General features: G+C 41.4%; 1 protein-coding gene across 2 annotated transcripts in view; it reads right to left on the bottom strand.

The window, feature by feature from the left end:
* Window positions 1–26,136, bottom strand: part of LOC133504833 (alpha-2-macroglobulin-like protein 1) — a 65,089-nt gene that overhangs the window by 22,897 nt on the left and 16,056 nt on the right. The window contains exons 12-24 of one of the 2 annotated variants that reach the window (XM_061827487.1): window positions 19,340–19,576; window positions 19,139–19,202; window positions 16,034–16,179; window positions 15,775–15,924; window positions 12,653–12,847; window positions 12,254–12,338; window positions 11,753–11,876; window positions 11,413–11,638; window positions 11,021–11,147; window positions 9,549–9,670; window positions 7,234–7,285; window positions 6,271–6,354; window positions 6,008–6,184 (exon numbers count right to left, since the gene is read on the bottom strand). In XM_061827487.1, coding sequence (XP_061683471.1) covers window positions 6,008–6,184; window positions 6,271–6,354; window positions 7,234–7,285; window positions 9,549–9,670; window positions 11,021–11,147; window positions 11,413–11,638; window positions 11,753–11,876; window positions 12,254–12,338; window positions 12,653–12,847; window positions 15,775–15,924; window positions 16,034–16,179; window positions 19,139–19,202; window positions 19,340–19,576 — 1,789 coding nt within the window. The remainder of the gene's footprint in view (window positions 1–6,007; window positions 6,185–6,270; window positions 6,355–7,233; window positions 7,286–9,548; window positions 9,671–11,020; window positions 11,148–11,412; window positions 11,639–11,752; window positions 11,877–12,253; window positions 12,339–12,652; window positions 12,848–15,774; window positions 15,925–16,033; window positions 16,180–19,138; window positions 19,203–19,339; window positions 19,577–26,136) is intronic. The other variant, XM_061827488.1, reaches the window with a different exon arrangement.

The raw sequence follows: 26,136 nt of genomic DNA, 5'->3' as shown, positions 1-26,136 counted from the left end.
CCAATATACTCATGCCTCTGGACATGTCCAAACCATCGAAGTCTGCTCTCTCGAAACTTGTCTCCAAAACATCCAACCTGTTCCAACCTGTTTGGACCCATTTTCTTCACTTCCCGACCACACTCAGCATTGCTCTGTATTGTTGACTCCAAGTGTTTGAAATTATCCACCCTCGCTATCTCTTCTCCCTGGAGCTTCACTCTTCCCCCTTCGCCCCTCTCAATCATGCACATATACTTTACTTTTACTTTGGCTAATCTTCATTCCTCTCCTTTCCAGTGCGTGTCTACATCTTTCCAAGTGTTCCTCCAACTCCTCCCTGCTTTCACTGCAACTCATCCTTCGCAACTCTATCCCTCTGTCTGGTCAACCTGTACAGATCCTTTTCTCCTTCTTTCGTATCCAAACTGGTGTACATGTCATAATATGCCTCTTGTTAAGTCTTCACCATCTCTACCTTTGCCCTACATCGCATCTCAATGTATTCCTTTCGCCTCTCCTCAGTCCTCTCCGTGTCCCACTTCTTTTTCGCTAATCTCTTTCCTTTAATGACTTCCTGTATTTTGGGGTTCCACCACCAAGTCTCCTTCTTCCCCCATTTCATACCAGAAGACACCCCAAATACTCTCCTGGCTGCCTCTCTGCATACCTTGGCAGTTGTATTACACTCTTCTGGGAGCTCCTCCTGTCCGTCTAGTCTCACCTCTTTCCAAAAGCCCACACAACAATCTTTCTTTCTCAACTTCCACCACCTGATTCTCTCTCTGCAACAAAGCACGTTATTGTGCAGTATTGGAAAAAAATATAGGGGGATGATTTCATCCACAACCAAAGCAACACATGCAAAATTAGTTGATTTACTAAATGTAATACAACTGTCAAAAAACTGTTACTGTATGCAAATTCCTCAAACATACATTAAACAAAGATATGATTTCATTGGGAAATCCTTTTGCTTATAGAATATTAAAGGAAGCTGCATTAAAAAAAGAAATAAAACTAGACAAAACAAAATGAGGATAATTGACACAGCCACAAATTTAGATAAAAGACACATTAAAAAGATACGTACAACATTACAAAAAGACATCTTTGTATGACCAGACAACAAACCTATCCTATACATAGGTGGTCATTTTGAACTATGATTTTGTCACATATCTCAAACGGGAGGGATATGAGTCTATACATCAACATTTTACGATTTATGGCTTCAATTCTTATTAAAAAAAAAAAAAAAATCTTTGTAGGACAAGTGCGAGACATAATCCACAAGGTAATTTGAGCCAATGTAGAGGACGATTCCCTACACCACAATATCCATTTTAAAACTATCCATATTCATTGAATTACAAGTGAAAAAAAAAGGTTGGTCATTATAGTTGCCTTTTCAAAATGGATAAAACTCTTTCCAATCAAACATTCCAGCAGCTTTAAAAATAGCAGGAAGGAATACTTGAGTTAATTTGTCTCATTGTAAGGACGTTATTGATTTTGAAGCTATTGTTAATACTAGTTTTATTGGCTATTTGTAAGATAGTTGTTCTCATTTCCACTGCCAAGGTTGGTGTAGTCCAGTAACACAGGGGGTAGTGGTATTTAGAACATTTCCGTCTCAATCTGGTGAAGAAAACAAACCGACCAAGGCATTTAGGGGATTGAGTCTGCTATCATAATGGCAACTAAACAGTTACATTTTGCTCTTGGGTATTGGATTTTAATTTTTTTGCTTGAGTGGTGCCTAAGGTAAGCACCCAAGAGTCCAGAAAACATTGGATCACTGCATACAAAAAAAAAGGAATTTAAATTAATTAAAATAACACTGTAGATCTGTAAATGTAAAACCGCATTCTTCTGACAATAATCATGCAATGAGAGTTGCAAGTGTTACAAAATGTGTCTCTGCAAATGGAACTCGGCCTTATGTGTCCAAAAATCCTCAATTCACTATGTATATTTGTGCAGGTACCGAACTACAAAACCTGCCTTTGTGACAGTTTCGAGCTTAAAGGGCCACTGTCACGAAATGCATGAAAATGGCAGCCGACATGGACCCATGCGTTTTTTCACCACAAAACATGATTTTGACGTATACAGCTTTTTGTAACTCCCGCCATGAAAATCCTCTCGAGGGATTTGTTTTCGAGAAGGAGCAGAAATTGGCGTACATGGCAGGACCGCCCTGAAGTGGACTTGTTTGTTTGGATTAGTTTTAATTCCGGGAAGGTAGCTCCTTGTTCCTTCGTGTTAGCCAAAATGCAGGCTCTTTGCATTGCTGGACATTGCTTGAACACTCGGGATGATGGATTTACCCCTCATATGTTTGCAAGAGACCCAGTTCGTCGTGAAAAATGGATTGCACGGGTGCAATGGATGAGTGTTTCGTGGGTTCCAAATGACAGGTAGGTGTGTATACAGCTACTAAAAAAAAACAAACAAAAAAAAAAAACAATAGTTGGGGTGGGGGGGTGTAATCCATCAATCAGGGTTGCTTAATGTGTCGATGTGCGCATCGGGAGACTTCTGGACGGCCTCCGCAGGCTTTGTGGATCGCTACCGTCCTTGTCGACAAGGCCAAGCCGACCGCGGCCTTGTTGACAAGGCCGAACCTGCTGTCGGCCTTGTCGACAGAGGTTACTCGTTGCCTCGGTGGCTCATGTACACCGTAGAAGTGGGCCTTTATCACCGCCGCGCGGAGGTGGATAGGGCGAGGAGGTGGTTTGGCCGTGATTGCATGTCATCTAAATAGGGCTCAAAACGTCTTCTTTTCCTTTCGGCTTGTCCCGTTAAGGGTCACCACAGCGTGTCATCTTTTTCCATCTTAGCCTATCTCATGCATCTTCCTCTCTAATCCCAACTGCCCTCCTATCCTTCCTCACCACATCCATAAACCTTCTCTTTGGTCTTCCTCTCGCTCTTTTGCCTGGCAGCTCCATTCTCAGCACCCTTAAACCACTTACTGACTCTCTGCCCTCAGCACATGTCCAAACCATCGAAGTCTGCTCTCTCGAATTTTGTCTCCAAAACATCCAACTTTGGCAATCCCTCTAATGGGCTCATTTCTAATCCTATCCAACCTGCTCACTCTGAGCGAGAACCTCAACATCTTCATTTCTACTACCTCCAGTTTTGCTTCCTGTTGTTTCTTCAGTCCCACCGTCTCTAATCCGTACATCATGGCCAGCCTCACCACTGTTTTGTAAACTTTGCCCTTCATCCTCACAGAGACCCTTCTGTCACATAACACACCAGACACCTTCCGCCAGCTGTTCCAACCTGCTTGGACCAGTTTCTTCACTTACTTACAGCACTCACCATTGTTCTGGATTGTTGACCCTAAATATTTGAAGTCTTCCACCCTCGCTATCTCTTCTCCCTGTAGCCTCATCCTTCCCCCTCCACCTTTCTGATTCACGCACATATATTTTGTTTTACTTCAGCTAATCTTCATTCCTCTCCTTTCCAGTGCATGTCTCCATCTTTCTAAATGTTCCTCACCTGCTCCCTGCTTTCACTGCATCTCACAAAATCATCTGCGAACATCATGGTCCAAGGGGATTCCAGTCTAACCTCATTTGTCAGCCTATCCATTACAACTGCAAACAGGAAGGGGCTCAGAGCTGATCCCTGATGCAGTCCCACCTCCATCTTAAATTCTTTTGTCACACCTAAGGCACACCTCACCATTGTTCTGCTGTCATCATACATGTCCTGTACTATTTTAACATACTTCTCTGCTACACCAGAGTTACGCATGCAGTACCAAAGTTCCTCCCTTGGTACTCTGTCATAGGCTTTCTCTAGATCCACAAAGACACAATGTAGCTCCTTCTGACCTTCTCTGTACTTTTCCACGAGCATCCTCAAGGCAAATAATGCATCTGTGGTACTCTTTCTAGGCATGAAACCATACTGTTGCTCGCAGATACTTAGTTCTGTCCTGAGTCTAGCCTCCACTACTCTTTCCCATAACTTCATTGTGTGGCTCATCAACTTTATTCCTCTATAGTTCCCACAGCTCCGAACATCGCCTTTATTCTTAAAAATGGGAACTAGCAAACTTTTCCTCCATTCTTCAGGCATCTTTTTGCCCGCTAGTATTCTGTTGAATAAGTTGGTCAAAAACTTCACAGCCATCTCTCCAAATTGCTTCTATACCTCCACCGGTATGTCATAAACTTGCCTCTTCAACTCTTTCTTCTCTCTCATTTTCTTCATTCATCAACTTCTCAAAGTATTGTTTCCATGTATTTAGCACACTACTGGCACCAGTCAACACATTTCATCTCTATTAGTTTAGCCTTTGCCACCTCTACCTTTGCCCTACGTCGCATCTCGATGTACTCCTTTCGCCTCTAATCAGTCCTGCCAGTGTCCCACTTCTTCTTCGCTAATCTCTTTCCTTCTATGACTCCCTGTATTTTGGGGTTCCACCACCAAGTCTCCTTCTCCCCTTTCCTACCAGAAGACAAACCAAGTACTCTCCTGTCTGTCTCTCTGATTACCTTGGCTGTCGGAGTCCAGTCTTCCGGGAGCTTCTGCTGTCCATCGAGAACCTGTCTCACCTCTTTCCGAAAGGCCGTACAACATTCTTCCTTTCTCAGCTTCCACCACATGGTTCTCTGCTCTACCTTTGTCTTCTTAATCTTCCGACCCACCACCAGAGTCATCCTACACACCACCATCCGATGCAGTCAAGCTACACTTTCCCCTACAACTACTTTACAGTCAGTAATCTCCTTCAGATTACATCGTCTGCACAAAATATAATCCACTTGCGTGCTTCTACCTCCGCTCTTGTAGGTCACTATATGTTCCTCCCTCTTCTGGAAATAAGTGTTCACTCCAGCCATCTCCATCCTTTTTGCAAAAATAGGGTAATATTGCCCTGGCAACTTCACTTGGTTGTGTGATGTTCTCTTCGAAAAGAGCTTCTGTGTCAGAAGGGGCGTGTTCGTCTCCCATAGTAGGTTCCACCACGTTTTCAATGGCGAATGTCCGGGGTGACGTCACGGACAGGGGATGCAGCCAATATGGCGACCACTTGGATGTCGTCGAATGACACTTCTGCAACTTTGCGCATGGATGATGCGGTCTCTGCACATATTTATTTTTTTGTTTAGACATTGAAGTGAATAATGTTATATGTATCTTTCATTTCAATATCTATTTTAGAATGTTTATAGGGATGACACTAGAGGTATAAAAGGGAGTGAATTTGCGCATTATTTTCATAAAATTACGGTACTTGCTCATCCCTCCTTTTGACCTTGTGTGTTTTCAGAAATAAAGAGTACATGAGAGGCTGGTTCAGAATGTGTTTGGAGACTATAACTGGCCTGTCTCTCACATCCTCCTGATCAGAAAGACAATTTCTCGTCTGTTTTTTGTGCATTTAGTTCAGCAAATTAGGTGATGATAGGGGATGATAGCCTGCTCCAAGTGAAGGAGTTCAAGTATCTTGGGGTCTTGTTCACGAGTGAGGGAAGAACAGAGCAGGAGATCAACAGGCGAAACGGTGCAGCGTCTGCAGTGATGCGGACTTTGTGATGCTCCGTTGTGGTAAACAGGGAGGTAAGGAGAAAGGCGAAGCTCTCAATTTACCAGTCGATCTACGTTCCTACCCTCACTGTGCAGGAGGCAGAGTCCACCCTGATCTGGTTGCCAAAATGTTTCAGTTAAATACAACTGAACTGTGCAGTAATTCTCTCATATACCACAAGAGGAAGCCCACATACCACTAGTGGTACACGTACACTTGTACCGTATGTTGAGAATCACAGTCATAATGTATGCAAACAATGTGTGTCTTAAATATGTTACATGTAGTCATAATTATTCAATTCCATTTTAACAAGTGCAAACAAATATTTAGGTTATCTTACTTTTCAAGCTGTTTTATTGACGAAAACGAGTTTGCATTTTACTGTACCAGGGTTAGGGTTCGGGTTTGAGCCATTTTGGATATTTTTTGAGCCCTTCTCTAAAGGTGGGAATGACGACTCACCACTCTCAAGGAAGCGCTTTGCTTTGTCCAGAATCTCAGCAGTCAGTTGACCCGTGCTTTTCAGGTAGTTGAGAATGAATATGTTGGGAGCAAACAGTAACATGTTCTGCTCTCCACAGCCATATGGCATTGCCAGGAGTTGGTCGAGGTTCTTAATGGCTCGGCCCATCAGGTCACCTTCAGTCAAAGCATCTCATGAGGGAGGGTTCCATGAAGAGAACCTTGATGAAAATGCTATCTGAGGCAATAACAGGTATTTTTACCCAGTACAGAGACAGTGGCTCTGGCAGATCCAGCAACAAACATCTCTGGCATCAGAAGAGAGATTTGCTTTTCCACTGGTCCCTCTGGGAAGAAGACATAAACAAAAAGAGCCAGTGAGAGCAATCACTGAGCTTTTGAAAAAATAAAAAAATACTGCCCACTACCACCTATTTCATCTCATATTGGCAAAAAGGTTTCCATTTCCAATGGGAGAACGCACACAAAGACTAACATTGTCAAAATACTACTTGGACTTTCTTCTGTTTCTTTGTGTTGCCGTGTAATACAAACAAAAATTGTACTGGTCAATTAAACTGATTTAAGTTAATATAGCAAAGAATAATAAAGCATTTAAACAGTAACTGCTACCATCGAAGACCTGGAACAGAGGTAAAGCTTCATTAAGCATTCAAATTTCATCTTGATCCAAAAGGAACAAGATGAAAAATTACAACCTCATCTGATAAGACCATGTTAAAGGGATTCTCCAAGTTAAATTTAAACTGCAGCCAATTGCACCATTTGCATTTGTGGTTTGTCATTCCATCTTCAGATCGTGCACACAAAGAGCAAATTGTCTTAATATCTGATAAGACAAGACTGCGATATGAGCGTCTGAACAAGTTTAATTGGATCTTTAAGGAGCTTTCATTTATTATAACCAAATGGAACTTGTCTTTTTTCATCAATGTGAGGATTATCCTGATAATTTAATGGGAAGAAATGATTTAATAACAATCAACCAAAGATACAACTTAATATTTTTAAAAGAAATCTTGTAGAAATTAGGTCATGCACAAATAATGCAGACAAATCTAGAGCATGTCTGCTCTTTTGTGACAAAACGACAATGACTATGAACTTGTCAGATGCCAATGTGTGTAAAATGTCAATGAGTCAAATTCAAACCCCCAAAATTGAGGCGGATATTTCTCAAACAACTTCTAGATGGGAAAGCTCACCTGCAGGACAGAGCAGCGCATTGTGACTGACTGACTGAGGCGTTCCTTCAGCCTAGACGGGAGACCAACACGGAAAATGTTACACTGGAATGGATTACAGCAGAGGTCTCAGACTCATTTATGTCACCGGCCACATTTTAGCGAGGGTTTCTCTCAAAAGTCCGTTCTCACTCAAATTACAGAAATATTGAATCAACACCTTATAATATTACATCATCAGCAAATGATTACTTTTGAAAAGTCAAAGGTCAAGGGTAATACTTTGTAACTGCTGTTAAAGTTAATGTACTAAAAAATGGTTTGGTCAAAAAAACATGATTGCAAAGATGAATTTCATATGACTTTTTCAATGTATTTCCTACGGATATTAGCAAGCATAGTCGCAGTTCAAGCACATGATTTGCTTTCGTATATGGTGGGCCGGATCTGGCCCCTGGGCCTTGAATTTGACACCAGTGGATTACAGAGACGCCCTATTCAAATTAGACATACAATAGTTCATGTGTTCATCTACAGTTTGATGTAACCTTTGTGCACCTTACTTATTCACTTCTGTTCAATTCAATTATTATTTATCTAATTATTCTTAAACAGAGTGCACTGAAGAGAGGCATGCTGCCGAAAGGGGGAAAAAAAAATGCTACATTCCCAACTTCGTAAAATCAAATGGACGAGGAATTCAACACAGCAGTGAAAGATTCAGACTATTTTTACATTGAAAATAATATATAGTTTAACATCCATGAAAGGGACGTTAGCCAGATCTTCAAACAACAAAAGATCAACAAAGCGCTGGGCCCAGACCTTGTGTCCCCATCCTGTCTGCGGAGACCAACTTGCTCTTGCCTTCACAAAAATCTTCAACAGGTCTCTCGAACTGTGTGAAATACAAACTGCTTCAAATTCTCCATCATACTGGTCCCAAAAAAAGCACCAGTCTCAAGGTTGTGTCCTCTCCCCTCTGGTCTTTTCGCTCTACATGTGTCCTCTCCCCTCTGGTCTTTTCACTGTACACAAACGACTGTACTTTGAGACTGTCAAACTGCTGAAGTTCGCAGATGACACCACAGTCATCGGCCTCATCAAAGACGGTGACGAATCTGCGTATCAAGAGGAAGTGGCAACACTGGGGCTTTGGTGTGGCCAATACAACCTTGCATTGAACATTCTTAAAAGACTGTAGAGATATTTGTAGACTTCAGGAGGCATCCTTCACTATAGCTCCCGCTGACGCTGTCCAACTGTCTTGTGTCAACCGTCGAGTCATTCAAGTTCTTGGGAATTACAGTCTCACAGGACCTAAAGTAGGAGACGAACATCATCTCCATCCTCAAAAAAGCCCAGCAAAGGATGTACTTCTTGCGGCTTCTGAGGAAGCACAGCCTGTCACAAGAGCTGCTGAGACAGTTCTACACAGTGGTTATCCAATCAGTACTGTGTACCTCCATCACAGTCTGCTCCCTTTGCACATTTGTCATTGCACTGGTCTATACGGGAACTGCAAACAGGTAAGGGCACTCTGTACAAGCTGAACATAATGTGGGGCGTTGACTTAACTGTTGTAACTGAAGAAAACTCTACATCTTGCACAACTGTGACTCTAATAAGAAATATCCATCCATTCTCTTGGCCCCTTATCCTCACAAGGGTCGCGGGAGTGCTGGAACCTATCCCAGCTGTCAATGGGCAGGAGGCAGGGTACACCCTGAACTGGTTGCCAGCCAATTGCAGGGCACATAGAGACAAACAGCCGCACTCACAGTCACACCTAGGGGCAATTTAGTGTCCGATTAATGTTGCTTGTTTTTTGGGATGTCGGAGGAAACCAGAGTGCCCGGAGAAAACCCACGTAGGCACGGGAGAACATGCAAACTCCACACAGGCGGGGCTGGGATTGAATCCAGGTCCTCAGAACTGTGAGGTCAACGCTTTCCAGCTGCACTACCGTTCCACCCTTATAAGAAATAGTTCACATTAATTGAATGTCTCTTGTACTTTGTTCTCAGACTGCCAGAGATAAATTCTTGTTACACACTTGGTGAATAAAGCTGATATATATAAATATATGAATATATGTATGCATGTATGTGTGTCAGTATTATTTAATTTCAATGTTGTTTCCTGACATTTTTCATCACTTACGCATCTAATGTCAACTGTGTCTGTTTGTTCCATGTCTGTTGAAACCCTTTTTTACTGGGTAAGAACTTTGTACTGCTGTGTATTGCATGACAATGCCGTGACTTTAAAATTAAGTTTGATTTGTGTGGTTTGAAATCACAACATAGAGTGTGTTGTGCCTAACACGTACTCACCTCCACCAACAGGCTGCGGACCACAGTGTCAATACGGCCAGAGTCAGGGACAGACGCCACCTCATTGCCACACATCAAGTTGGTCTTCAGGGCCTCAGCGCTCACCTTCAGGTCGACCTTGCCTTTGTGCAAACAAACAATCTTATTCAGAGGTCACACTAAGGCGTGCGTCTTCAGTCCAGCCTTCAACAAATTTACCATGAACGGCTTTCCAGTCCAATTTATTTTCGGGGTTTTTACTGCCCACCTCTTCTGAATCTTGCTTTCTCCCCAAGAAATTTCTCTTATTCACTGTCATTAATCCCCATTTGTTTCCTTGTAATGCACACTCTTTCCATAGCTCTTTATCTCCCACCCCCTCCCTGTCTTTCACAACCCAAAATTGTTCTCACAGAGGCCGAGTACAGATCAGCCCCTGAGGAAGACGTTTCCAAGTGTTTCATCAGAGATGCTACCTGACGTGTTAGTACAAGTGATTGTCAGCATCCCTCCAAGAGGAGATGGAGCAGCACCATTTGACATTCAGCAGAGCCTCGTCTTCATCGCCGCTTCATGGAACCAATTAAAACTCCTCAGCTTTCCGGCCAGCTTGTGCGCCATATACAGCGTTTGCGCCATAATCCACCAAGTTTTGTTTCACATTGTCGTTCCCTTTTAATTTACTACATTTGAAACACATTTTTGTCATGGTTCTGTTCTACTCTGTTGTTCTAGTTTATCCTCAGTACACAGGGGAAGATATGTACTATTTATAGTGTATAAATCACAATCATTCATTTGCAGGTTTTTTTTTTTTTTTCCATGGCACAACCCATGGAGAAACATTTGCATTGTAATATGTGATATTGCATGTTTTTAAATCATCCAAAATAGAGGTGGACTTAAGTACTCTGTTTTTCTCCTATACTTTTTTAAGTTTACGGTGGCACTCGGAGACCTCGGCATTCTTTGAGGTGGTACTTGGTGGAAAATCGTGGCAAACTGGTGACTGTGATGAGTCTTTTTAACTTGAACAACATCAAGATCCAAATAAGCCATATTTGTGTAATCTCAACGAGCCTCACTGCATACTGCCTCCACTAATGTACTTTGCCTCTTTTATCGTTTGAAAACTACAGGTAACTACAACTTCTTGATAGCCTGTCTCAGATTTCGTTTGCACTTTGTTTTTCTCATTTTCATTTTGTTATTGTCCTAATGTTGTAAAATATTGGATGTATTTAAACTATGAGGAGTTCTTCCAAATGTGGTGCAAAAAAAAAAAAAAAATATATATATAATATATATATATATATATATATATATATATATTATATATATATATATATATATATATATGTGTGTGTGTGTATCATATATATGAGTTTGACTACCATTAAATGGGGAAAATTATTCCTAACCTACTGACCATAACATTATTCAAAATGACATGTGGAAGCCAAAATCATTTCAAGTGATTTTGTCGTTATTACCAAGGGCGGTTGGCGTGACAATCCATGTGAAGGTTCTGCTCTCATCTCCGCAAAGACACACAGTGTATTGGCAGTCGTCACAGTTCTTGAAGGTATACATGTCAGACTGAGCAACCGTAACTTTCACCTGCAGACACACACACAGACAGAATCTCTAAGCAAACAATTATAGTCGAAAAAAAATCAATTCCTTGAGGAAGACCTGGTTGCTCCTTGCATGTGGGTGGAAAAAACAACCTAAAATTCCAGCAGTTACTCTACACTGTATGTGCTTAAAAAAAGTAGGTGGGATGTCAGATTTCATAGAACAGCCCAACTTAAATTATTTTGCATCCTATTCAGAAGGTTACTTAGTCTTGCTTTTATTCCATAGCTAGCTAATTGATGTTTACCATGATGCATTTGGAGAGATAGTTGAAGACGGTGGCTTTCAGGGTTAACACTTCCCCACGGATCACAGAGTAGGGCAGTGTAAGACTGACAAAGAAGGGCTGGAAGGCAGTCAACGCAGTGGTGGGCGCTACACCGAAGCCCACAGAGGAGACACAGAAAGCTCCGGCAGCCCACTTGGTGATGGTGTCTGGGACAGTCTTCTCCACATTCACTAAACCGTTGTCTCTGTTCACACACACAAACAAGAGACGAATCAACAGATTGCTTTGAGCTCAAAGAATATAGAAAGAAAATTTTAAAAACTACATTGTGACAGAGAGAAACTTGAAAAATCTTTACCCAACAGAAACTAGGTCCCAGATCCACGTCTCTGGGAAGAATGTTCTGATGGTCTCCTTCTTCTCAATGGTACCACTGTTTCGCATCACATTGAAAGCCAAGGAAACCGGAGAGTGTTCTTCTGCTAAAGATGAGGGAAAATTTACCTTAAATCGGAATTCACATTGATCAGATGTCAGATTGTAGTCATTGTCACTCCATTTAGTTGTTGTTACATGCGCTGCCAGTGACTGTTCCGTGTGCTGTATTTTTGCAGGAGAAGGAATCAAACTCTGTGCCCTTTCCCAAAAAAGCGGAGCATTTCCAGCTCTTCAGAAGAATACAGTTCAATGTAAATGATACAAGATAGGCTTCCGATGACTTGCTATCAGCAGTGGGATTGATGAACAAAAATAAACATGTTCCAATGTGAAATCCGTGAGCAGCATGTGTTGCAAAATTACAATATACTTGGGGAATACTGTATGGAGTAAACATACCTATTGTATAGAGTAAACATACCATCATAGAAATACACAATTCTATGTTGTAGGCAGTCATAAGGTTTCTTCACATCAGAATTTGTGAGGAACTTGACTCCAATTTCCTGGAAAAGAGATATTTGTCAAGCCATGAAACATTCCTGTCATCGACGCATGTCTGATGGACCTTATGTTGTGCTTTGGGGAACTGTCGTGTGGAACAGAAATGCAGATTCTCCATTCTTCAAACATTAAAATGATCAATTTTTCTAAACATATGCTTTGAACAAAATCCCTCATTGATAAACCAATGAGTGCCAAGTTGGGACAGTGGGCATTTCAAACAGCCCTGTCTGATACAACAGTTCCATCTGAGAAAGGCATTAAAAGCAGATCAAAGTGAGCACTTAGTATTCCCTACATAATATTCAAGTTTTACTTTAAAGATGCTGTAAATATCATTCTTCTGATTGTTTGGTCCAAAGTAAGGTGAGCGCTTGCTCCGCCGTTCTAGAGCCACCAACATCTCAGGTTCAGGCCTTGGGATTGGTTCAGGAAGGCAGGGATATGGCTCAAAGTCTTCAATCTCATACGAGTATCCTGACAGCTTCTGCAGAGGGAGTTGATCGTACACCTGCACAGTCAAACACAAGAATTTAAATACTCTTGTTAAACTTCGAATTAAAGTTTGATTTTTATTTGTAGAATAATGATATTTGAATGCAAAAGATCTAAATATGAAGATTAAAACAGAGTTGATTTAGTTTTGGGTGGCACGGTGGTTCATCTGGTAAAGCGTTGGCATCACAGTTCTGAGGACCCCGGTTCGATCCCAACCCTGCCTGTGTGGAGTTTGCATGTTCTCCCCGTGCCTTTAATGCAACATTAATTGGACACTCTAAATCGTCTCTAGGTGTGATTGTGAGTACGGCTGTTTGTCTCTATGTGCCCTGCGATTGGCTGGCAACCAGTTCAGAGTGTACCCCGCTTCCTGCCCGTTGAGAGGTGGGATAGGGTCCAGGGTCCTCGTGAGGATAAGTGGCAAAGAAGATGGATGGATGGATGGATTTAGTTTTGTCATACGTGGGTGGACTCCTTGTGACTGGCTGTATGCAGTAAAATTCAGTTCTGTATTGCTGTATACAACAGCTGTACTGCTGAATTGACAATGTGTCAAAATAATTTTTCTTGGCATAACATATACTCATCTTTGCACAATCAGGAAACGTCTTTGAGGGGTCAGAATTCTAGCCGATAGACAGGTGTTGAAATTCTTATTTGTAGCTGTATCACACAAATGAATCGTTAAAAAAAAAAAAAAAAATCATACATTGTGATTTCTGGAAATTTCTTTTTAAATTATCTCTCTCAGAGTTGACATGTACCTTCGATGAAAATTTCGGCCTTCCCCCCTGGATTTCAAATGCATTACACACACTTAGGTGGCACGGTGGAGCAGCTGTAAAGTGTTTGCCTCACAGTTCTGAGGTCCAGGGTTCATTCCAGGCCCCTCCTGTGTGAAGTTCGCATGTTCTCCCCATGCCTGCGTGGGTTTTTCCGGGCACTCCGGTTTCCTCCCTTATCCCAAAACATGCAACATTAATTGGACACTCTAAATTGCCCCTAGGTGTGATTGCGAGTGCGGCTCTTTGCTCTGCGATTGGCTTGTAACCAGTTCATGGTGTACCCCGCCTCCTGCCTGTTGACAGTTAGGATAGGCTCCAGCACTCAAGCGACCTGCGTGAGGATAAAGTGGCTAAGAAAATGGATGGATAGGTGGATGGATGGATACACACACTTTTTTCCAGTTTTTCTTTTAATGCACCACATAAACCCATCTCTGGAGGGTAGTGGTCGTGGCTGTCAGTAATGACTGACAGTCCTGTCTTCCTTGCCCCTTAGCCCACTGGCCCTGCAGATTTTAAATTCACCACACCACTGGGGGGTGTGGGTGGGGGGGGGTGTAACTTCTTCACGGGGTAGGGCCAATAACTGCCAGTAGGGGACAACTACCAGTAAGGGACCTGGCAGTCATAGTAACAGGCGGGGAGGTGGGTTTCACACTTAGTTACATGGTGGTGCTCCTTAGGCTGGAACCCCCGGGCTGTATGGCTGTTTTGTGTTGAGGCTCCCCTCTTATGGTCCCCATTAATTTTATGGACTAAATCTAAATCAACACAACAAATTCTTCATTTCCTTTTGGCTTGTCCCATTAGGGGTCGCCACCGCGTGTCGTCTTTTTCCATCTAAGGCTATCTCGTGCATCTTCTTCTCTAACACCCACTGTCCTCATGTTCGCCCTCACAACATCCATCAACAATTTCTTTGGTCTTCCTCTTGCTCTTTTGCCTGGCAGCTCCATGGGAAGATCTTTCCATGTCTACCGACAATAAATACTGGATACAGATATGTAAGAATATATTTAGAATGGCAAGGACCTGGCAGTCAGTCACAGGCGGGAGGTGGGTTTTACGCTTAGCGACACGGTGGTGCTCCTGAGGCTGGGCACCCCGGGCTGGATGGCTGCTTGGCATAGGGGTTCCTCTCTCTTCGCCCATGGCTGCTCCCTGGTTTTCCACGGTCACTGTTCTCTTGTCAGGTGCCCCTGTCCAACGCTCCTTTCCAACAAAAAAGTACATTCTCCCATCCTCGGACGGGGCCAGGACTGGCCGTGTCACGGGTCGTGCGGGTTATGGGGGGCTTCCTGTTCTCCTGGGAGTTGTGGTGAAAGGATTTGCTAAGGGGGTAACGTTGGGTTCCTGCGACCACCACCTGGTGGCCAGTTTTCCGTGTAACTCGAGGGGGCCGGTGGACTACCCTGGGTCACTTGGCATGGAACCTGTCCTGTCCAAAGAGTTTCTCTTGGGCAGAGCCCTGGTACCTGTTTCCATCCTAGATTGATTGGGTGAGGTCCTTTGCCTCCAAGTAGTGGACACAGCAATTATAAAATATTTATTATATTATTTGTTGTAGATATGGACTGATTTTTTTCCTCATTCTGTTTACAGTTGGCGCTTTGTCTGTCTTTTTTTCGCACCACTCTGGAAATTCTTTTCTGTTTGACTGATCAACTCTGATTCTCAACAAAATGTCCATTAAAATGTGAAAAAATCAGAGAGGAATCTCAAAAACTCCACTGTGACACAGTAAATCTGTTATGGCATAAAGGGGATGCAGATTCACCATTCTGCTTGATTGAACAGCCCAACAGGATACACACGGAAAAAAAAGGCTTCTACAATACTGCGGCCAGTGATTTTTTTTTTTTTCCCCTCTTCAATACATTGAGGAAAAATTATGTCTTTTTGTTTTCATTGAAAAAAGTTACAGGGGGGTGCTTCATTGTCATGACGTAACCAAAATTTGTAAGCAAATCAGAATGTGCCATAATCATCATCACCACAATAGCGGTAAATTCATTAAATTGTGGTACCAATGCAGTAATTATACATGAAAAAACTATTCTTGATTGCTGCATCATCGTCGCTAAAGTCAGTGTTGTTGAAATTAATGTATTCAGGAGGTGAAACATGTATTGGTGTGAAGCTGAAGGGATCTTACATATCCAACAGTGAGTTCCCTCTCTGACTGCAGCAGTAGGATGCTTTGGTCAATGGCTCGAACAGAGCACAAAGAGCCTGGCTCAGCCTGGAGTTTCAATGTGGTCTTCTCTGCTGGTAGCTCTTGGAGGGACGAGAACTGAACAGAAACCTGTACAGACGACAACAGTGGGTCCACGTTTCAAAAGATCTTATTTCAATTGAAATGCAAGCATTTTGCATTTTTTTATTGTGTATTTCAAAGTAACACCAGCTACAACCTTGTTCTTGAGACAGAGCTGGATGGGGAAATCCTGACTGTCTGCCACAACCTCACCACCAGGCAACACAGTGTAAACTACAACCTGTGCAAAAGGTGCCATGTTGACCACTTCATGGAGGGATATGGACAACTCTCCTTTGTTCACTGACAGACATAAGAACAAAACGTGAAATGTTGTAGAATCAAACGAAAAATATTGCAAGCAATCAAAAAGTTTTTAGTCAATTTTCTCGATTTCCATATTCAGTGCGTCTGCGACGCAACACAAAAACTTTTATCTTTATTTTTGGGCAACTGCAAGGCTCCCTGCGCACTTTTACTGATTTGACAGACAGGTCTGCAAAAAGATGACCATACTCGTGAAACAGCCTGTGTACTTTGACATGCGCCAGGCCCATGTGATAATTTGGTTGTAGAAAGTTGGTCAAAATTTATGTCTGCTGGAATAATCTAATTTTCTTAGATATATTCTATTAAAAAATATGTGAACAGCAGGCATCAAACCCTGTGAATACTTGTGGAAATCAATTCATTGAAAGTGTCATTACTATCCATCCATCCATTTTCTGAGCCGCTTATCCTCAGAAGGGTCGCAAGAGTATTGGAGCCTATCCCAGATATCTTCGGGCAGGAGGTGGGTACACACTGAACTGCTTGCCAACCAATTGCATTGCACATGGAGACAGAGAACAGAAGCACTCTCTATCACACCTAGGGGCAATTTAAAGTGTCCAATTAATGTTGCATGTTTATGGATGTGGGAGGAAACTGGAGTGCCCAGAGAAAACCCACGCAGGCACGGGGAGAAGATGCAAACTCCACACAGGCGGGTCCGGGATTGAACCTGGGTCCTCAGAACTGTGAGGCCAACGCTTTCCAGCTGATCATTTTAGCATTTTAGAGTCTCCAATGAATACGTGTTTTTTGGATGTGGGAGGAAACCAGAGTGCCCTGAGAAAACCCATGCAGGCAGAGAGAAGATGCAAATTCCACACAGTGGGAGGCTGGGATCTGAACCCCAGGTCCTCAGAACTGTGAGGGCAATGCTCTACAGCTGCGGCAATGTGCCGCCCCACCCACCTAATTATTATTAATTATCATCATTATCATGATTATTATATATTTTTTAAAATTGGATCCACTGTGGTATGCAACAGTGAAATGAGGTGGGTGGGGAGGGGGCATACAAACAATTTGGGGTGGCGATAACTAGAGTTCTGCAGACTACTGTAACTGTAGGTTTTTAGCATTTATCACATTTTCTGTTACCACACCCGCCAAGAGTGTGACTACACTTCAGTCATGTACAGATCACTGCGTTCCCTTCTGCACTGTGATGTCGCCTGTCATGACTGAGTGCACATATTTAAGGGCAATGAAGTCAACTGTATTGACTCTAACATCGGTGCAGACTGACTTTTTTTATATATATATCCGCCATCTTGGAAACGTCTGCAAAATTGCGAAAAGCCAGTCTAAACCACCTCAACATAGATTTATGCTGGCCAACGCAATGGATTTATGCTGGTCACGAAAACAGAGCCCAAGGAAATCAAATTAGACACCATGTTTGACCGATAAGTAAAACAATCACAAGACTAAAACCAAGCAAATTTATTTACTATTTACAACTAAAATAATAATAATAATAAAGTCACTTTTAATAATGGTTAAAAAGAAGGATAATTCCATTTCAGATCAGTTTGCTCTGTTTTCTGCCTCTATTTGTGTACTTGTCACATTAATGATCCTTTAGTAAGTAAAAACTTGCAGCCTCCTACAGATTGCACCATTGTTCTTCAATGTCATGGGTCACCCCAAAATCCTGAAAATCTTCAAGTATTTGATTAGTCACCTTCAGGAGAATACCGTGATGTAGATTTTCCAGATAATTATAATCTCGATCAGGGGTGCTCAATGCATCGATCGACATTTAGTACAGGAACACACGCTAGTCGGTGAGTTCCCTCATATTTTAAGGCCTCGCTTAAGAAATCTTATCAAACATGAGTAAGAATGCTGAAGTAAAGAAGACAAAAACGTATCACTTTCATACGGAATAAGAGGCGGACTTTTTTTTCATGATGTAATTTTCGAAGTGGATTTGCCTCATCTGCCAGTGTCGTGAAATGTGGACCGGGATTTTCGAACTGTTCATGGAAAATATAACACCAACATTCCGATGAAAAGCAAGCTGAGAATGAGAAAAGTGAACAAACTAAAATCCCAATTGGCCACACAGCAGTCACTTTTCACACAATATAGTTCAACAGCGAAAGCCGCCACTGAAGTATCGTTCTGGGTTCGTCACATTATCGTAAATAACAAGAAGTCCTTCCAAGACGGAGAGATGGTAAAAGAAGCATAGCTGACTTGTTTTTCCGATCTTTTAAAAATAAGGTGGAAATATTATCTTCAATAAAATTTCTGCAGCTGTAAAAGCGCTGTGAAACCGTGGCTGATGTGTGGAAGGACGTCAGAGATAGTGAGTGTTTCTCACTGCAGTTGGACGAATCCACTGATGTGAGCGACACAGCCCAGGTGTGCATTTTCATTCAAATGGTGTTTAGTGATCATCAACGTGAACTCAGATAGTTACAAAAAAATGTTTATAGTTAATTATGTTGTGTTGTGTTGTCTTAATATGCAACTCACACCAACATACATTGACACATAAAGAATCCTCAATATACTTTAAAATTAATATGTTTTGCATTTTTGTAGTGGGTAGATCTATGCGACTGTCATTCTATTTCATCATTGGTCATTTAAAAAAAAAAAGAAAAAAAAAACATCACCCCCCCCCCACCCCAATCCCCGGTCGATTGTGAGAGGCCTGGCTGCTTGAAAAGTAAATCTTGGTGTAAAAACGTCTGGGCACAACTGATGTAGATCAACATGAGATAATTGTTGATGGATTGCTTTTGGTAATCGAATAGTTTCAAGGTGGCCTTTTCCTGTTCTGTGGCCCTCGGCGAAAAAAAAGTTCGAGAGTCTTTGATTAAACTACCATGTCTTTAGAATATGCGAAGAATCCAGCATACCCAGTAACATTCCACGGAGGTACGAAAAAAAACAAAAAGTGAATATCAAATTTAATCACCTGTACCCACGGGAACAGCCACTTGGAGTTGACCGTGCTGCATGACTGCACCTTTGGACATCACCTTCGAAGTACACAGACAACAAGAAGTCAAGTGTGAGTTTTCCCACACAGACATTTGGAAATTGTATAATCACTGTACACAGTGATAGCGTTTCTAGTAAGAATGACTTTGCAAATACTGACAGCAACAGGACTCACCAAATAGAAAAAGTCAAGGGTCTTCTGTCCCTTCTTGAGCTCCTCTCCCTGGATGATGTACTTAGCTCTTACTGCGGCATCTTTGTCACAGGAGATCATCTCGTTGACCTGCGTGAACTTCAAAAAACTACTGCTCTTGGAGTAGAAGGGTGAAACACTGTGGTAAGCTGTCCAGTACTCCGGTTTCCGGATATCTGGAACATATGGTTCATCGTCTTCATCCGGTTTGGACTTGACCTGTTAACATCAAAACAAAACCGTGAAATTCATGAGAGGAATCATTAACGTGACAAGAAGCAAAGAGAGACTATGAATTAAGTTTGGGCCAAGTTGACTTAGATCAGTGGTTTTCAAACAGGGGGACAATTGGGGAGAGGGACACAAGGAATCCCAAGGAATAATGTTTGCAATTGGGGGGCTCAAAATTTCATCTCCACAATGGTGGGCTGCAAAAAAGGTTTGGGACTGACTTAGAGTCTGCTGTACTGTAATTTCTCATGTGGAATGCGCAAAGTTTTCAAAAAATATTTTCAAAAAGTGAATAGAATCAGATTCACAATCAGCTTTATTGGCCAAGTGTGTAACAGACAAAAGGAATTTGTCTTCGGCAGTTGGTGCCACCCAGGTATGACATTCAGATCAAAGAACAAACAAGAACAAAGAACAAGAGACATTCGGTTAATAGGAACCATTCCCTGTATGAGTCACAGATGTGCAAGATGCAGAGTATTTTACATACAAAACAGTTAAGAGTGCATCAACGCCCTACATTATGTTAGAATTGTACAGAGTACCGTTCGCATTTCCCATTATAGACCAGTGCAATGCTACTTGTGCTGAGGGAGCAGTTTAAAGTGACGAGTCGTGCGAGTCTATATAATTTATTATTAATACTAATATTGATTGGACCAGCAGCATATGAGGGTGTGTTCCAACAACAGCACAACGCAGAAAAAAAATAGATTCGCTGATCAAGAATTTAATGACTTCATTGCAAGAGGGAAAACTGTTTGAATGCCTGCTAGTTTTGACGTGCAATGATCGGTAGTGCCTACCTGACAGAAGGAGCTGGAAGAGTTGGTGGCCAGGACGTGGAGGGTGTGAAAGGATCCTGCCTGCTCCGGACCTACTTCAATTGTGAGTACAGTTGTGCCAACAATCCGTTCAGTGGTTTTGATTGTCGGTTGCAGTAAGAGTTTGTCCTTTTTCGTAGCAGCCACACATCAGACTGGGATGGAGGTACACAGTACTGATTGGATGACCGCCGTCTAGAACTGTCTCGGCAGGTCTTGTGACAGCTCATGCTTCCTCAGAAGCTGCAAGAAGTACATCCTTTGCTGGGCATTTTTGAGGATAGAGTTGATGGTTGTCTCCCACTTAAATTACTGTGAGATTGTAATTCCCACGAACTTGAAGGTCTCGACGAATGACACAAGACAGTTGGACAGCGTCAGGGGCAGATGTGGAGAAGGATGGCTCCTGAAGTCCACAATCATCTCTACAATCTTTAGCGTGTTCAATGCCAGATTGTGTTGGCCACACCAGTCTCCAGTCTTGCCACTTCCTGTCGATACTTAAACTAAGAAAAAATTACAAATGGGGAGCAGCGAAACAAGCTGGTAGCATAATATTGAGGCTCCGCTCAACTCCGCATAAAAACATTTAACTACCCAATTTTAAGTGGAAGAGTGAATTTGAAAAATGTCTGAGACCAGATCAACGACCAGTGGTAAAAGCTCTGGTCGGACTCGTGGCACACAAAAGCCAAAATCTAATCAGCAGCACGGAGAAGAGCACGAGGACGCTTGTGAAACCGTGACAGACATGGCGGCTGTGCTAACGGAGCTAAAAGCCCTCCGCTCGGATTTTATTTCCAAGTTTGACACCACAAACTGCCATTTGAAAGACATGAACAACTCTATCAACGCTTTGGAGCAAAGCATGGTTGTGGTCAGGAACAACTTAGCTTCCAACACAGCGCGTGTAACTGAAGCCGATGGGCGTATATCATCCCTGGAAGATGATTTGGAGGTGGCTAAAGTGGAGCTAGCTACTGCTGCTAAACGTATCGCTCTTTTGGAAACCAAGGCGGATGATTTAGAGAACCGGGGGCACCGCAAAAACCTCTGTCTGTTTGGCCTACGAGAAAATGCTGAAATGAATCGGTCCTTGTTGGAATTTGTGGAGAACGAGTTACCAACATGGTTGGAACTAGGCGGTGACAGGAGCTTCACTCTTGAGCGTGTACACCGGACTCTGGCGCGGCCAAAACCAGGGCAAAGTAGAGCTGTGATCATTTGATTTCTGAAGTTTCAAGACCCTAACCCTTGTTCTACGCACCGCTAGGCAGCTCAACATTCCCCCTGAAGAAAACAAGCTCACATTTGCACCAGATTTGTCGGTCGAAACCATTTGCCAACACAACGAGTTCAACGTGGTGAGAAAGAAGTTTGTGGAGAAAGGGCTTTACCGTGGATTCCAGATTTACCCCTGCAAGTTAAGAGTCCTACATGAAGGAAGAATACAGCTGTTTGCCACACCTAGAGAAGCTGAGGACTTTTATCAGACAATCACTTGAACGTGATGCTGAGATTCATGATACACTCTTATGTCAGACCTTTATAAGTTGTGCCCCTCTACCGGTTTTTGGTTTGGCTAATATAGTTATTGCTCAGTGTGTGCTTGGTCAAAATTGATCATTTTTAGTTAGTTTGACCCATTACTTTTTCTTTTGACTTTATTCATTTATTTATTTTTGTGGAGGGGAAAAAAAAAAAAGAGTAGTAAGTTTCGGGTATGCTAGATTTGCTATCGTATTATTTATTTTTTTTATTGGCGGGTTGGGTGGATGTTTCTTTTCGTTTTTCGTTTGCTTGAATAGTTTTACCACTCCTCCTTAAGGTGGATTGGTGTTAGTCCCCATATCTGTTTTATTTAGAGTAAGGGATGGGGATGTTTTATAGATTTTTGTTTATAAAGGTTCATGTTGTGTTGTTTAGTTTAAGTTGCACAGACATTATGTTAATCCAAGTCACTGTTTTGATAATATTGTATTTTGTATGCTTATGGAAAGTACAAGTCATAAAATTGTTGATTTAAAGATTACATGTTGGAATGTCAGGGGTCTTAAAAATCTTAATAAATTGAAACAGGTTATTAATAGAGTTAAATTATTGAAGGCTAAAATAGTACTCTTTCAGGAGAGTCATTTGACTGATTCAGAAATCAAAAAGGTTAGAAATAGGTGGCCTGGAAATGTACTATATGCATCATACAGTAATTATGCACAGGGTGTTTTAATTCTTACTCACAAAACTATATCATTACAAATCACTAATACAATTCAGGATCCAGCAGGGCGGTATGTGATAGTCCAGGGTACTATTTTCTCTCTCGCATTAAATTTGGTATGTGTATATGGTCCAAATGAGGACAATCCTAAATTTTTTGAAGACCTTTTTCTCACAATTTCTGCTTTACATGGGTCAGTTATAATTGGTGATGACTTTAATTGCACATTAAATCCTGTGTTGGATCGTACTACAGGTTTGGATCCAAGTAAAGCGAAAACAATATAGTGTTGATTTAAATTTAGTTGAAATTTGGAGATATTTTAATCCTTCTAAAATTGAATTTTCATGTTATTCAGGCTCCCAGAAATCTCGATCGCGCATTGATTACTTTTTTGTCTCTCAAAACCTTCGGTCAAAGGTTAAAAACTGCTGGTATGACAGTATAGTGATTAGCGACCATGCACCAATATCTCTAAATATTTAAATAGACAAACTCTGTCACTGCCCCTGCAATTGCCGATTTAAATCTATATGAGTGCAGAATGAGAACTTTGCTTCCTTCATAAAAAGTAAAATTGATTTATTTTTTTAAATTTATACAGATCAAACAGGAGCCTGTACAGGATGGGAAGCATTCGAAGCTTACATTGGAGGAGAAATTAATAGTCCTAAATCTAAACAACAAAAAGCAGAGATGGGTGATTTAGAGAAGCAAATAAAGGAGTTAGAAAATGATTTAGATCAGGTAGGTGATCCACTTAAACATAAAGAATTGCTATTTTTAAGAAGTAAATATAATAAATTATCTACAGATAAAACGGCAAAAAGTTTATTATGGCTTAAGCAGCGTTATTACGATCAAGGTGAAAAAGCGGGTAAACGTTTGGCTTGGAGGATTAGGAAATTACAAAAAGAACGGGAAATTAATAGCATAAGGACATCCAATGGAGATTTGACTATTGACCCTCAAGAAATTAGTAGTACTTTCAGGGATTTCTATGAACAATTGTATAAATCCGAGATATAACAGACTTCCTTTGAGAGGGATGCATTTCTTGATTCACTTGTATTTCCAGTGCTATCAGAGGAAGTAAAGCAAAACTTAGATAATCATATAACAGAAGAAGAAATTTCTGCTGCCATTCAAAGTATTAACACTAATCGTGATCCTGGGCCCGATGGACTGACTATAGAATTTTATAAAGCATTTCAAAAACAATTATTGACTCCATTGATGGACATGTATAAAGAATTACGTAATAAGGAGACTCTTCCTCCTACATTGAGACGTGCGCTGATTACCCTGATCCTCAAACCTAATAAGCCTTCCACAGAATGTTCCTCGTATAGACCAATAAGCTTGATGGTATGCGATACAAAAATACTTTGCAAAGCCCTGGCAATACGATTGGATCAGTATATACCTAGTTTAATACATAATGATCAAAACGGTTTTGTTAAAAAACGGCAAGGATTTCACAATATTCAAAGAGTTTTGAATATATTGCATGAAAAGGCAGTGTAAAGACACAGCACTGTTGTCGTTGGATGCATGTCACGCCTTTGACAGAATTGAATGGTCATTTTTATTTAATGTTCTACCGTGGTTTGGATTTGGCAATAATTTTCTTAAATGGTTACAAATTTTATATACAAACCCTACTGCTAGTATTACCACTAACAGTATTTCTTCTAAACCAATTGTTTTGGAAAGATCCACACGCCAGGGCTGTCCTCTTTCCCCAATGTTGTTCATTTTAGCCTTATAACCCCTGGCCTTTTCATATGGCTAGAGGCTTGACGGGCATTCAAATTGGTGATCAAGACAACAGAATCTCTCTTAATGCTGATGACGTCATTCTCTTCTTGACTAAGTTATCCACGAGGCTTCCAAATTTATTGGAGCAAATCAAAAAGTGTGGAAGTTTCTCAGGTTATGTGATTAATGATACATTCGCTTTTATAAGAAAAAAAAAAAGTCATCACTGCTGCTGAAGAAGTGGGCAACCTCAATGCAGCGCGGCAGTTCAAAGTGCCTGAATCGAACGTGAGATTGTGGATGAAGATGAAGGGGAAAATAATGCATCAAAAAGCACGTGGAAGAGTTTTGGGATGTGGGGGAGTCGCACAGTTCCCAGAGATGGAGGAAGAGCTGCTACAGATTGTAGCCAAACAGAGGCAGAGAGGCTGTGCTATTACCATTGTGGACCTTCGCCTCAAAATGCTGACAATAATGAGGAATAAAGGGAATCAAGACTCTTGGGATTCAAAATATGTTTCCTCACAAACGCCATGGCTGGCACAGAGGATGACATGCTGGGATCACTGTTCATGATGCAATGCAGGAGGTACCGGAAGTTGGCCAAGTCATCAATGATGAGTTCCACAACGATGCACCAATGTTCGCTACTATGGATCTGTTTCAGAGTGGAGATCAGCCAGATGCCCTTTTTGAAGGCTTGGCCGAGGATGTGTAATATAGTGGATAAACTGTATATCCATAAATGTTTGATGCGCAATTATTTAATGCAAAAATGTGTTTCTGTACAAAACATTTTAAATTGTTTCATGAATTAAGACTCTAATACATGTTATCAACAGTATTAATAAAATGATATGCATCATTGAGCATTTATTTTAGCTGGTTGTTCTGACAATTACAGGGACCAGGACAAGCGTGTCCTGTTGCCCGAGATATATATTCCCGCTACATCAGCACATGCACAACGATTATTATTAAAGGGGGAGTTTGTCCATAATTTCTACATACAATAAACCCTCCTATCTCAAGTAATATTACTATTACATATATTTTCAACATTAATTGAAAAAAAATTGAAAATAAAGAACATTTTTTAAATCCAAGCAAAATATGGATATGTGCCAGCTTTCACAGCCAGACTCAGAAATAATGTCCTTGACCCTGCCCCATGACATCACCGGGGCTTAGTATCTGTCTGCCTCAGAATATCCCGCAGAACATTGGATCAAAGGAGCGACCAGAAAAGGACCTTGTTGTGCTAAAACATGTGTCCCAGTTCACTGACAAAAATCTGAAAATAATGGAACAAGCTTTTAGTATTCTTTTCTTTCTTGTAACACAATAATGTGGGTGTGACATCTAGGGATTGTTACAACACAGACTTTATTTTGCTTTTTGTCTTCTTCATATACAATCTCAAATTTGGAAATGAAAAATGTAGTCCTGATAATGTGCCAAATTGTTTCTGAAGTAGTAATGTGGTTAAAGAAGTGTTGAATGTTGGCCCCTAATATGAACGTAATTGTGTTGCCTTTGTATTGTTTTGCACCAGACCAGCAAAGTACGGTGGTTACGTATATGCTACAAAACCATTATTGTTTGGACATGAATTGCATGTATGTAAAAGTTTGTTCACTCTAAATAAACTTCAGTCAAGAGTGTGTGAGTGTACAAACAAATCTAACAGGGTATCAGTGTTCATGTTAATGTCATGATCCTGACACTCCAGCACGAGCTGTGCG

Source organism: Syngnathoides biaculeatus, chromosome 8 (genome assembly GCF_019802595.1).
Source record: "Syngnathoides biaculeatus isolate LvHL_M chromosome 8, ASM1980259v1, whole genome shotgun sequence".
In the NCBI taxonomy this organism is placed as follows: domain Eukaryota; kingdom Metazoa; phylum Chordata; class Actinopteri; order Syngnathiformes; family Syngnathidae; genus Syngnathoides; species Syngnathoides biaculeatus.
The sequence above is the reverse complement of the archived record's forward strand: the minus strand, read 5'-3'. Positions and strand labels throughout refer to the sequence as shown.